An 11,955-nucleotide genomic window follows, 5' to 3' on the forward strand; every position below is an offset into this window, starting at 1 on the left:
CTTAATCTTCTGAAAAATATATTGTTTTAATTTAAAAAGTTTTATTCTAAAAAGAAATGAAAATAAAGTTTTATCCTACGACATGGGAGCCAAGAGTTCTAGTCCTTGCTCAGCTACTACTTAGCTTAGTGACTGTGGCAAAGTCACTTAAAGAAACTGAGCATCAATTTCTTCGTCTGTGAAATGAGAGTTTGATAACTAAACTTTTAGTTTTCCAGTTCTTTAATTGTACGAGTGCATTAATTATAGACTAAAGTGATAGTAAAAATGTTTTATTTTTATGATCCGCTTTTATATTTCAACCCTTAATGAGTAATTAGAGCAACACAACTATTATCAATAATATATTAGTTAGAATAGCTATGTAAAGAGATTTCTTGTAATTCAGCTGATGTGTGATGTAAATAATATGCTTTATTAGCATGTTTAGGTGTAAGTTTAGAGCAGCTGTGAAAGGACATAAACTATCAGTCTGTAGAAAAAACATCAGGTTGCAAGCTAGATGTCACCAAAATCAAGGCAGGAAAGGCTTTCCAGTTTCTTCGGTGATCAAGTCCAGGCCAGAGTTTCCCTAAGGCAGATAAGACAGAGGCATATCTATCTTCTGGTATGAGGTGAGGAGGAGAACAGGTGGGATACAGTTTAGTGTAAGGAGAATATCTATATTTGTATATATATACTAATTTTTAAGAATGAAAGTGACAGTTAACGTGTTTTGTGCAAACTTTTCCAAGTTACAGTTTGAATGTAAACTGCCCAATTCTCCTCTTGTACCAGTTTTTCAACCACAGCATTATTGACATTTTGGACAAAATAATTCTTTGTTGTTAAGGATGTCCAGGGCATTGCAGGATGTTTAACATCCTTCCTGGCCTTTTACCCACTAGATGCCTGTAAACTTGCCCTGCTCCATGTTTTGACAACTAAAAATGTATCCAGATATTGTCAAATGTTCCCTTGAGGGTTAAAACCACCTTGCTGGGGAATCGCTGTTCCACAGTGTAGTACTTTTCTCTAGATCTTGTCTTACATAAAAGCTATGATATATAGCCATATCTGACAGCCTGTGTAGGTGGCTTTCAGCAAGGACCCTTTTTTTTTTTTAATGTCTGTAAAAGGTATCTGATAAAGTGTTAATATATAGAGCCTTAGGTACTATTGGATCCCATGAGTATTGTCAAGGTTACACATGGCCTTTTCTCTAAGAAGTTAAACTATCATTATTTGTATTCTGTCTCCTTTTCCAAATCCTTCTTCCAATCCCTACCCTAACCCCACAACATAGTCTGGATTCTTACTGAATATTTATATAAGTTTATGTTTTAACATATGAGTTGGAGAATTGGGCAGAGTATTTCTAAAACAAAATCTCTAATGACTCAGTTCTAGCCTGGGTCCCAAGTGCATATGGCATTGAATCTGTGCATGACTATTTGAGGAAAGTATTTGGATTAACAAATTGGGCATAATCCCACTCTTTGCATTTGTAAAGATTATGTAAAAAGGATTAATGTACTAAAAATCGGTTATGTGGTAATAAAATAAGTAATATGTATAGTAATTGTTGTGTATATCTCTTGCTTCAGCAGTTTATTCTACAAAGAAAAGTAATCAAAGTACTCTCAGAATCAAAGCAATGACTTTGTAAAATCCTTAAGGTAGCCTCTAAAATTGAGAAAATTTACATGTACTTTTTGTCTGAGAGTTAGAGTGTCCTGGAATATTGAGCTTTACAAAATCATAAAATTATTCTTGGTAAACAGTGAAAGTTGGAGATGGATATGAGTTATCATACCATTTCCAAAAAAACATTTAATGCTCCATTCTTTATGAAACAACTTGTCTATTTAATCACTGAATAAATTATGTTGGTATTTTGTGTTTGCTTTTGTTAATCAAAATAAGAAGGTGCTTTTTGAGTACCTTCTGGGTATAGAACACCATATTAAGCATGTTTTAGGAGAAGCATGGGAGCTCTAGTGGCGTAGTAGTGCCTAAGCCATTTGGCTGCTAACCAGAAGACTGGCGGTTCAAACCCACCGGCCAGTCAACTCCGACTTATAACATCCCCTCTTTGGGTTTCCGAGGGGTTATCTCTATGGAAGTGCCCAGTCTTCCTTCCGAGAAGTGGCTGATGGGTTTGAAACATCAGCCTTCTGTGTAGCAGTCAAATAAATGCCACAGGCACTATGCCAAAAATGTAAGTTAGGAGAATATAAAATGATTGTATGAATGTTGAAGGAAATGAAGTTAATGAACCAGTTTTCTTGTATTTGGAATGCTTTCTGGAGGGTTTGAACCTGCTTTTAAGGCCCTGAGAGCATAACATCTCATTCTAAGCTTAAGTAACAGGGTGAACAGAAGTCTAGAGGTAGATAAAAGCTTCTCTTGGGGAAAACAAATCAATGGACTCGAGGGTTCATTTGGAGAGAGTCAAGAATTTGTAAGGAAAAGAGTAGCTGTTCATCATGAATATTAAGCTAAGAGCAGAGGCCCTTGCTTCCTGATCAGGAAATTTCCATGGCCAAAACAATATTTGAAAAATACTATTTATCAGCTGTTAACAACCTAGGAGAAATCAGAGACAGAAAAAAACAGGAACATGGTATTTTGTACCTAGGGTGATGAGTAGTGTAAAAATGGAAATGTAAAGGCAGTGCCAGTTGGATTTCTCAGGTGACGGGTAACAGAAAGAGATAGTGTTAAAAAATTAGGAAAGGAGCCTGTTTCATCAGTAGGCTGATCAATTCCTTTTTAACCATGAATATTTCAGTGATAATATCTATGAGATAAAGAGATTCAGGAAAAGGTGCAGGGGAAGGAGTATAATAGAAAGAGCAATTGGGAGTCATTGCCTTAACTGAAGCAATATGATTTCATTCAACTCCAGAGGAATCTTTAAAATCTAACCCAATTGAGGATATGCCAATGGTCCCAGTTCAATGATGCCTCTTTGAAACAGAATGAATTTTAGAGTATAGTTTCAAATTGATTTACATGTAATGTATAACTCTTCCTTGATAATAATTTCACTTTATAATTTTCAATCATAGGTTATGGCACACAGCCTGTTTGGGAAAAGAAAATGAAATAATGGTATTTGGTGGGAGAAAAGATGATTTACTTTCTTTGGATACAGTAAGAACATTTTTATCTAAATATTTGAATAACTATTATTTTTTTTAAAAAATGGCTAGTCAGCATGAATGTTGATACTCTATCATTGCAAAATAAAGAAGTGCATGAAACATCACTCTGGTAGGATTAATTTGAGAATGTGAGGCTTTTATGAAGCATGGCAAGATATTTACAAATCAAAATGGTCTCTTAATTCTACTAGCTAAATTACTAAGAAGAAATTTTAAAGGATGGCTTCCTTTTCTGCTTCTCTCCTTTTCTTTTTGCACCTTACCATAGTATGTGATTGAATTAAAATTTTTATACATAATATCTGATACATAAAAAAGATATAATATAGATGTAAACTACTAAGGATAATAATAAAACACAATTACCGATGAAACTTGCTACCCAACTTAAGATCTACCAATATTGTTGAAGTTCCTTGTTTATTTCTTCTGAATCTTACCTGATAGCTTCTCTTCTCTGAGGAAACTACTTTATGGAAATTTTTTAAGTATATTTTCATTTTGTGCCTCTTTGCCAGGGTTTCACTCAGTTGTTTTACATTTGAATTTAAAGCATTCTAACTTTAAAATCTGATAAAACCAAGGTCATAGGAATAAATGAGTAGCATTTGGAGAGTATTGTTCTTTTACTCCTAGTACCTTGGGAAGTTCACAGCAGAGTGATCATACTCATAATCTGTATATGAGCCAAGAGTTTAGGTTTACTTGATCTGGTTTGCATCACCAAAAAATGCCAAACTCACTGCCATCCAGTCGATTCTGACTTATGGCGACCCCCTTTGGGTTTCTGAGACAGTAAATCTTTACAGAAGTAGATTGCCCAGTCTTCCTTCCATAGAGTGGGTGGTGGGTTTGAACCGCCAGCCTTCTGGTTAGCAGTCAAATGCCTTAGGCATTACACCACCAGAGCGCCTTCTGGTTTGTATGTTGTTATTGTTGTTATGTGTCGTCAAGTCGGACCCGACTCATAGTGACGCCTCCTTGGGTTTCCGAGGCAGTATCACTATGGAAGTAGATTGCCCAACCTTCCTTCTGAGGAGTGGCTGGTGGGTTTGAACCACCAGCCTTCTGGTTAGCAGTCAAGTGCCTTAGGCACTAGGCTACCAGAGCTCCTCTGGTTTGTAGAGTTCTTGGGAAAAGCAAGGACTTAGTAGGCAGTGATGAGGGACAAGCAAGAGTTTGGCCAAGTAGGTGCCAGCTCTCTCTCTTCTTCAGGCAGAGTTATCTCCAAAGTAGCACCTGTAGAGTGGTAAGCCCTGAAATAAGGTGACTTCTCTTCAGGTAATTTGGTTTATTTTTTAGTTCTGGGGCTTCCAATTTAAGTATTTTCAGTTATATATATTGAAAGTTTTAGAACTTTCTTTGGCTGAGTATTCAATGTGAAATTCTAAAGACCTATTTGAAAGGATTAGAGAACATTTCTGTTTACTTGCTGTTCTAAAAGAAAAACATATTTCTGATTTTTAAATTTGCAATTATGTAGACCATGGTTGCGTAAAAATTTGGTCAATGAAGTGTGTGTGTGTGTGTGTGAGAGTATCTAGAAAGAGGTATTTATTTGCTATTTTATATATTTTAAATTTATAAAATGAAAATATTAAATTATTAATGCACTGTGATCTTTTATCAAAAACTGCTGCAGACTTTAATTTATATTTTTTGTTGATTAGGGTCACTGTAATGATTTATTAATCTTTCAAACGCAGCCTTATTCACTACTCAGGTAAGCAAATTCAGTATTTCTACATATAAATAGTACTAATGTATGATCATTTCTTTCTTCTACTTTTTTGGAAAAATTATATTTTTCAGGTAGTTTAAGGCTTGTATTTTGGAAAATGTTCACATCTTTCTAAAGGTATAATCACAATCATAATGAATGATACACCACTGTGAATTTTTTTAAATTGAAATATACAGTATAGTCACTTTTTTGTTTGTAAAACTGCACTTAATTCATATAATAGAAAACATGAAACATACTATATTTCCTTGAGTCTAAGCCTTATCTTTTTTCACATTTTAACTTTTTCTGAATTTAGAATATGTTCAATAGTAAATGTGTGTGTGTGTGTGTGTGAGAGAGAGAGAGAGAGAGAATACACATAAACACATTTACATACATTTAATAAGGTAGAATTTATTTTTTAAACTCCAATGTTGTTATTAAATTGATGGCATGACTCACAGTGTCTTAGTTCATACACTCCTACTCTCAAAGGTTCATATACAAAGTTTAATGAGAGAATTGAGGAAGAATCCCCTACTTCTGCCTCTGAGACTTGAAAAGAAGAATTTGACCCGAGTAGAAGTTGTTCAGTGACCAAGCATGGGTATTCCATGCAGTGGGAATAACATGGGTGATAGAAAGTGAGAAAAAGACAGAGAGAGTGATGACATGCTGTATTTCAAGGAATATACTATATCTTCCCGATGTTCTGCAATTTGAAACCACTTAAAAAAAAAACCATTTAGCTTGCTCAAACTGGACCTTCTTGAATCTTTCCTAACTGCTCTTCCTTATTGTGCAGTGGTTCCTGCTCCACATGAGAATCTCATGGAGAGTTTCAAAAGCATTGCTGCTTCTGTCTCACTTCAAAGATTATAATTTAATTGGTTTAGGGTCTGGTCTGGACTTTGGAGTTCTGGAAAGATCCTGAGGTCATTCTAATGTGCAGACAAGTATAGAAACCATGCTGTAATGATTTATCCCTTTTTTTAAAAGAATTATAATATACATATGTGGTAGTTAAGGTTGTTGTCACCTTGGCTGGCCTGGTTGAGTGGCTGGGCAGCTTGGATGTAGTTATTCCCCACAGTGAGGCTGGCAATCAGTTCCATGGTGGAATCAACTGGAGCAGCTGAGTAGCTGCTTTAGAGATGTGGTTTGCTTCCAGTATGTAAGAAGCAGCTTTAAGGAAGGTCTCTAGCTGTTTGGCATGCTTGAACCCTTCATGTTTCTGAGTCTTCATTCAGCAGCCTGCCATGCTCTGCCGATTTTGGGACTTTTAATGGACTTGAATCAGTGGCCTGCTGTATGGTTTGGTAATATCGGGACTGCCTTTTCACTTGTTGACCCTGGGCTTGTCAGCCTCAGCAGCCAGCAGCTGTCTGAGTGAAGAGATGCCTCTAGCTTCAGTGGGCTGGGAACAAGAGGCAGAGCTGAAGGCCAAGGCTGAGAGGCCTTCACCCAGCCCCTAGAGCCTGGCACTCTGAACTCGGACTTCTGGCCTACAAAACTGTTAAGAGAATAAATTCCTGTTTGTTAAAGCCATTCCACCTCTGGTATCATCTGGTAGAGCAGCAGTAGGTAACCAAAACAACATACAAGGAGCTCTGGTGGTACAGTGAGTAAGGCTGCTAGTCGGAAAGTCAATGGTTCAGACCCAGCAGTCCATGGTTCAAACCTCCTCTGTGGGAGAAAGATGAGGCAATCTATTTCTGTAAAGATTTATAGCTTGGAAACCCAATGGAGGTCACTATGAGTTGGAATTGACTCAACGGCAGTTGAGTTTTTGCTAAATATACATACAATACCCCATACAATATTTTATCAATTTCTATATGTACTGTTCAGTGACATTCTTCAAGCTGTGCAACGATTTTTGCTCTTTTTTTCCAAACTGTCTCACTTCCATTAATTACCTACAGTGTACTCAAAGCAAACACTTCCTCTTTCCCTTTCCCTCACCCGTGGTAACCACTAATTACTTCTAGTTTCTATATACTTTCATATTTCATATACGTGATATCATACAGTATTTATCTCCTAGTCTATGACTTATTTCATTCAGAATAATGTCTTCAGGTTCATCCATGTTTTAGCATGCATCAGGACTTCTTCCTTTGCTCGTTATGCCTGAGTAATATCCCATTGTATGTATATACCTCATTTTTGCTTTTCTGTTTATCAGTTGGTGGACACTTCAGATGTTTCCACCTTATAGCTGTTGTAAATAGTGCTGCAATGACATTGCTTAAGTATGTCCATTTGTGTCACTGTTTTCAGGTCCTTTTGGATATATACCTTGGAGTAGAATTGCTGGGTCATATGATAGTTCTATGTCCAGTTTTTTTGAGGAACTACCAAACTGTTTACCACAGTGGATGTATCATTTTGCATTTTATTTCTTCACAGCCTCACCAACACCTAGTTTCCTGTTTTTTTTTTTTTTTAACATTACCATTCTGATGGAGTGAGGTGGTACCTCAGATTTATCCTTCCTTTGAAGTCATCATGGATTTATGCTTAGAACCTCTGCCAGCTTCCTTTTTGCCACTGAATCACATACTGCTTTGTATTGTTCTTTAACTTTTACTATAAATGTAACTATCTTGCAGGTTCCTCATATGCAGGGAGTAAGAAATATTTTAGTGCCTACTGTATTAGTTTCTTAAGGCTGCTGTAAAAAAATACCACAAACTGAGTAACTTACAAGACCACAATGTACTGTCTCATAGTTCTGGAGGCTGGAAGTCCAAATCATCATGGCAGTTGAGCCATGCTCCCTCCCATGTCCTAAGGGAAGATCCTTTCTTGTCTCTCCCAGTTTCTGGTAGCCCCAGGCATTCCTTGGCTTGTACATGCATCTTCACATGGCCATCCTTTCTCAATCTGTCTCTTTCTGTCTTTTATAAGGACATCACTCAGATTGGATTACCATCCATTCATGTTAATGTAATTGATAACATTTAGAAAGACCCTATGTCCAAATAAGGTCATGTTCACAGGTACCATGGGTTAAGACTTCAGCATATCTTTTTGGGGACACATTAATTCATAACACCTCCATGGGTAGACATTGTGCTATGAAGTGAAAAGTCATGGTCTTTCCCTTAAATTGCTAATAATATAAAAGATAGATTTTCAGACAGTTTAATAGAAAAAGTAAATTGCTTTAAAAGAAACTTACACAGTGTTCAAGAGGATACTGAAGAAGAAGGCCCTCTGTTTACATCGTTAGGATAAGACAGATTAGAGACGTCTTGCAGAAGAGGAAGCGTTTGAGCCAAGAATTTGCCATGAACAAGCAGTACAAGTGTATTAGTCCAAAAATGTGAAGAAAAGTATTTCTTCTGGAAACGATAAATTCTTGAATATCCCTGGAATATAATGAGGTGGGGAGTGGCAAGATACAAAGTTGGACACAATATCAGAAACTATATCATCCAAGACCCTAAGGGAAGATCCTTTCTTGTCTCTCCTAGCTTCTGGTAGCCCCAGGCATGCCTTGGCTTGTAGACACACCTTCACATGGCCATCCTTTCTCAATCTCTGTGTCTCATGCAAAAGAATTTACACTATCTTATAGGAGATCAAGAAGCACTGAAAAATTTAGAGAGGGAAATGAGATGATCACATTGCAATTTAGAAAATTCCTCTGGCAACAGTGTGAATGAGAGATTGGATGGATATGTGACTCAGTACAGAAAAGCTGGTGAGAAGACTGTTGGCAGTAGTTAGATAAGAAGCAAGGATATGACCAAGAAAATGGCAGTAGGGCTGGAGAACAAAGGAAGATAGAGATATTTAGGAGACAGAGTCTACTTGGTAGTTAAATGGATGTTAAGGGAAGGGAGATTAAAGAATTAATAACAATGAGGAACATGGAAAAGGTAAAGGTAGCAGGTTTGAAGTGGGATGGGGTAGAAATGGTAAATTTGGATTTGGACATCTTAAGCTTGAAATGTTTATGGGACTCCTGGTGGAGCTATCCATTAAAGGGTTAAATACGAAGAGAGGTCAGGGCTAGACATAAAGGTATAAGAATCATTAGGATATAAATGGATATGGGTTAATTCTGCAGGAAAAGTTTTGAGAGTCAGGAAGAAGCCAGTAACTGAGCACTGGGGACACCTAACATTTGAGTATAGAGAAAAAAGGAACCAACAAGTAGGGAGTGACTGATAAGAGAAGTTGAAGTTGAACCCAGGGTGAATCAGGAGGTAAGAGTAACGCTGAATTTGAAAGAGGAGAGAATTAAAAAATAGACACTATAGCAAGATCACATAATATCTGGATTGAAATGTACCGTGAAGTCTGACAGTACTAAGAAGTTGTTGGTAAGGTGATGATAGAAGCCAGGATGGCATCTAGAGAGGAGCACTAAGATCCAGGGAAAAATGAGTGTGTCTGTATGCTGACAGGAAAAAGCCAATGAGGAGTAAGTAGAGAATTCAAGAAAATGAAGTAGTAATTGGTGAAGTGGGGTCAGTGCAGAAGATACTGGATAAAGCGGGAGAACAATGTGGAACAAAACTCAAAATCATAAAATAAGATGAGGTTTACTCATCTAATAGAGTTTGGTGAGACCCCTGAGACTATGGCCCTCAGTTACCTTTAAGGTCTGGAATTGAACTTAACTTCCGTGGCTTCCAGCCAAACAATAGACAAGCATAGAGGGTAAACATTTACATCAGGTAGATACATTGCTTAGAACAATCACTCATGAAAGAACAGAAGGGCAGTATTTGCATTAGTAGATAGCTGGGGGCAGGAATGCATAGGAAAGGAGGACAAAGGAAAGAGGTGACTGTGACTACAGGGAGGAAGTGGGAAGTGAGCTATTACATTGTGGGGAATTACAGTCAGTGTCATGAAACAAAATGTGTATGAACTGTTGTATGGAAAATGAATTTGCTCTGTAAACTTTCACCCAAATCACAATAAAAATTTTTTTTAAAAAATTGGTGAATAGGGCCCTAAAGAGGTAGGTTTTAGAGAAAGGGTAGTTGAATTAGCTTTTGACTGGATATATACTTTTCTTTTGAAATAGTGGGGAAAGAAGAAAGTGTGGCTATAAAGATAGATACATTTGTTGGTTGGGGGCAAGGCATTGAGAAAGTTTTAACTGATAGTGAGGTCACCTGATAAAGAGAGATAAGAAACCTAATATATAATTTACCAAAGAGGTGCATGACACTGAAAACTACCAAACATTATTGAAAGAAATTAAAGCAGACCTAAGTAAACAGAAAGACATCCTATGTTCATGCATTGGAAGATTTGATATGTTAAGTGCCAGTATTACCCAAAGCAATCTACAGATTCAAAGCAATCTATCAAAATTCTAACAAACAGCTTTTTTTTTAAGAAACAGAAAAGCTTATTCTCTAATTTACATGGAATTGCAGAGATCCCCCAAATGCCAAAACAATCTCAGAAAAGAACAAATGTGGAAGACACATACTTCCAACTTCAAAACTTACTACTAGCTATGTTGTTGTTGTTATGTGCCATTGAGTTAGCCCTGACTCATAGTGACCCTTCCATGGGTTTCCAAGGTGGCATCACTATGGAAGTAGATTGCATAACCTTCCTTCCGAGGAGTGGCTGGTAGGTTTCAACTGCCAGTCTTCTGTTTAGCAGTCAAGTGCCTTAGGCACTACGCTACCAGAGCTCCTACTACTAGCTATAGTAATCAAAACAGTGTGGTACTGGCCTAAGAATAGACATATTGACCAATGGAAGGAAAAGAAATGAAAGTCCAGAAATAAACCTGATACATCTATGGTCAACTGATTTCTGACAATGGTACCACCAAATCCCTTCAAGAGGAAACAACAGTGTCTTCACAAATGGGACTAGGCAAAAGAATGAAATTGGACCCCTACCTCACATTATATACAAAAATCTACTCACTCAAAATGGATCAATGACCTAAATGTCAGACCTAATGTTACCGGAGCTGTCAAGAGAAACGCTAATGCCAAGCAGGATAAAAAGGAATGACTTTATTTGTGATAGCACAGACTCAGTGAATTCACATCCAGAGATTCAGCCCTGAACAAAGGCCACATGGGGCTTTTTTGGGGTTCTTCTTCCAGGGTAGTCGGGATAAAAGGGTGACTGATTATTTGCAAAAAGAGCACCTGTAGCTAACAGTTTTTACAGAAGCAGACCCACCCCATGGTACATTGCCCTCTTACTGCAGAGTGGTCTAAGCAGTTAATGGCCCAAGACCTATTTTTATAATCAAGGCATATGAACCATATTACTGGGGGAGGGGGGTGCAGATCACAAGTGAAGAGACATTGTTGAATTGTGATTGTAAAGTTTCTGAATGTTGGCATTGAGGGAATACTGATCTTATACTCAAGAGTCCCCAAGAGGTTGTGGCCCACTTTTGTGCTTTCAGCAGAAAGGAGGTGCCCAGTATCTGCCCACCTATACTATTTGTTTGGGTCTACTGTCCAGATCTCTCGGTTTGAGCATTGCTTTATGCCGTGAGTTCCAATGAAACATTGATATGCAAATCCTTGGGTAGCATAACAATTATAAGTTAAAGTTCCTGCAGGATGGCATTTTTTAACCCATTCGGAGTGGGCCCAAGTAAATATGCAAGGTGTACCTGCGTATGTAGGAAACCCATCTTTAAGGCCTGGGGGCCCTCTATCCTTATACCAAACTAAGACTTTGAATGGTTGGATGTCAGGAATCACTCCTGAAGAGTTAGAGACTGGGTTAAAGCACATAAAGGAGGTAGCTGGTGGGGTGGAGACTAGCAGAGTAGCAATCAGGGAATCAGGGTCTCCTCTAATGAGCTTGGGGAGTTTAGAAAGGTCTGTTGTGTTAATTGGTACAAATCAATACTTACATATTCTGGGAGTCGTATGACACACCCAACAATCACTTAAATTTTGTCTCATTGCTTTGGCCTGGGTGATTTTTACCAGAAAATTGGTGGATATTACTGGGTTCCCTAGAAAGGTTGTGTTGTTGTTGTTGTTATGTGCCGTCGAGTCAAACCCGACTCATAGCAACCCCTCCTTGGGTTTCCGAGGCAGTATCACTACGGAAGTAGGA

At 37.7% G+C, this 11,955-nt stretch overlaps 1 protein-coding gene across 1 annotated transcript in view; it reads left to right on the top strand.

Moving 5' to 3' along the window:
* KLHDC1 (kelch domain containing 1) overlaps positions 1 to 11,955 on the top strand; it is a 79,517-nt gene that overhangs the window by 54,195 nt on the left and 13,367 nt on the right. Inside the window, exons 11-12 of the mRNA XM_007943678.2 lie at positions 3,054 to 3,138; positions 4,820 to 4,872. Coding sequence (XP_007941869.1) covers positions 3,054 to 3,138; positions 4,820 to 4,872 — 138 coding nt within the window. The remainder of the gene's footprint in view (positions 1 to 3,053; positions 3,139 to 4,819; positions 4,873 to 11,955) is intronic.

This window comes from Orycteropus afer, unplaced genomic scaffold (assembly GCF_000298275.1).
Source record: "Orycteropus afer afer isolate SDZICR_OR568_19922 unplaced genomic scaffold, OryAfe1.0 scaffold00111, whole genome shotgun sequence".
In the NCBI taxonomy this organism is placed as follows: domain Eukaryota; kingdom Metazoa; phylum Chordata; class Mammalia; order Tubulidentata; family Orycteropodidae; genus Orycteropus; species Orycteropus afer.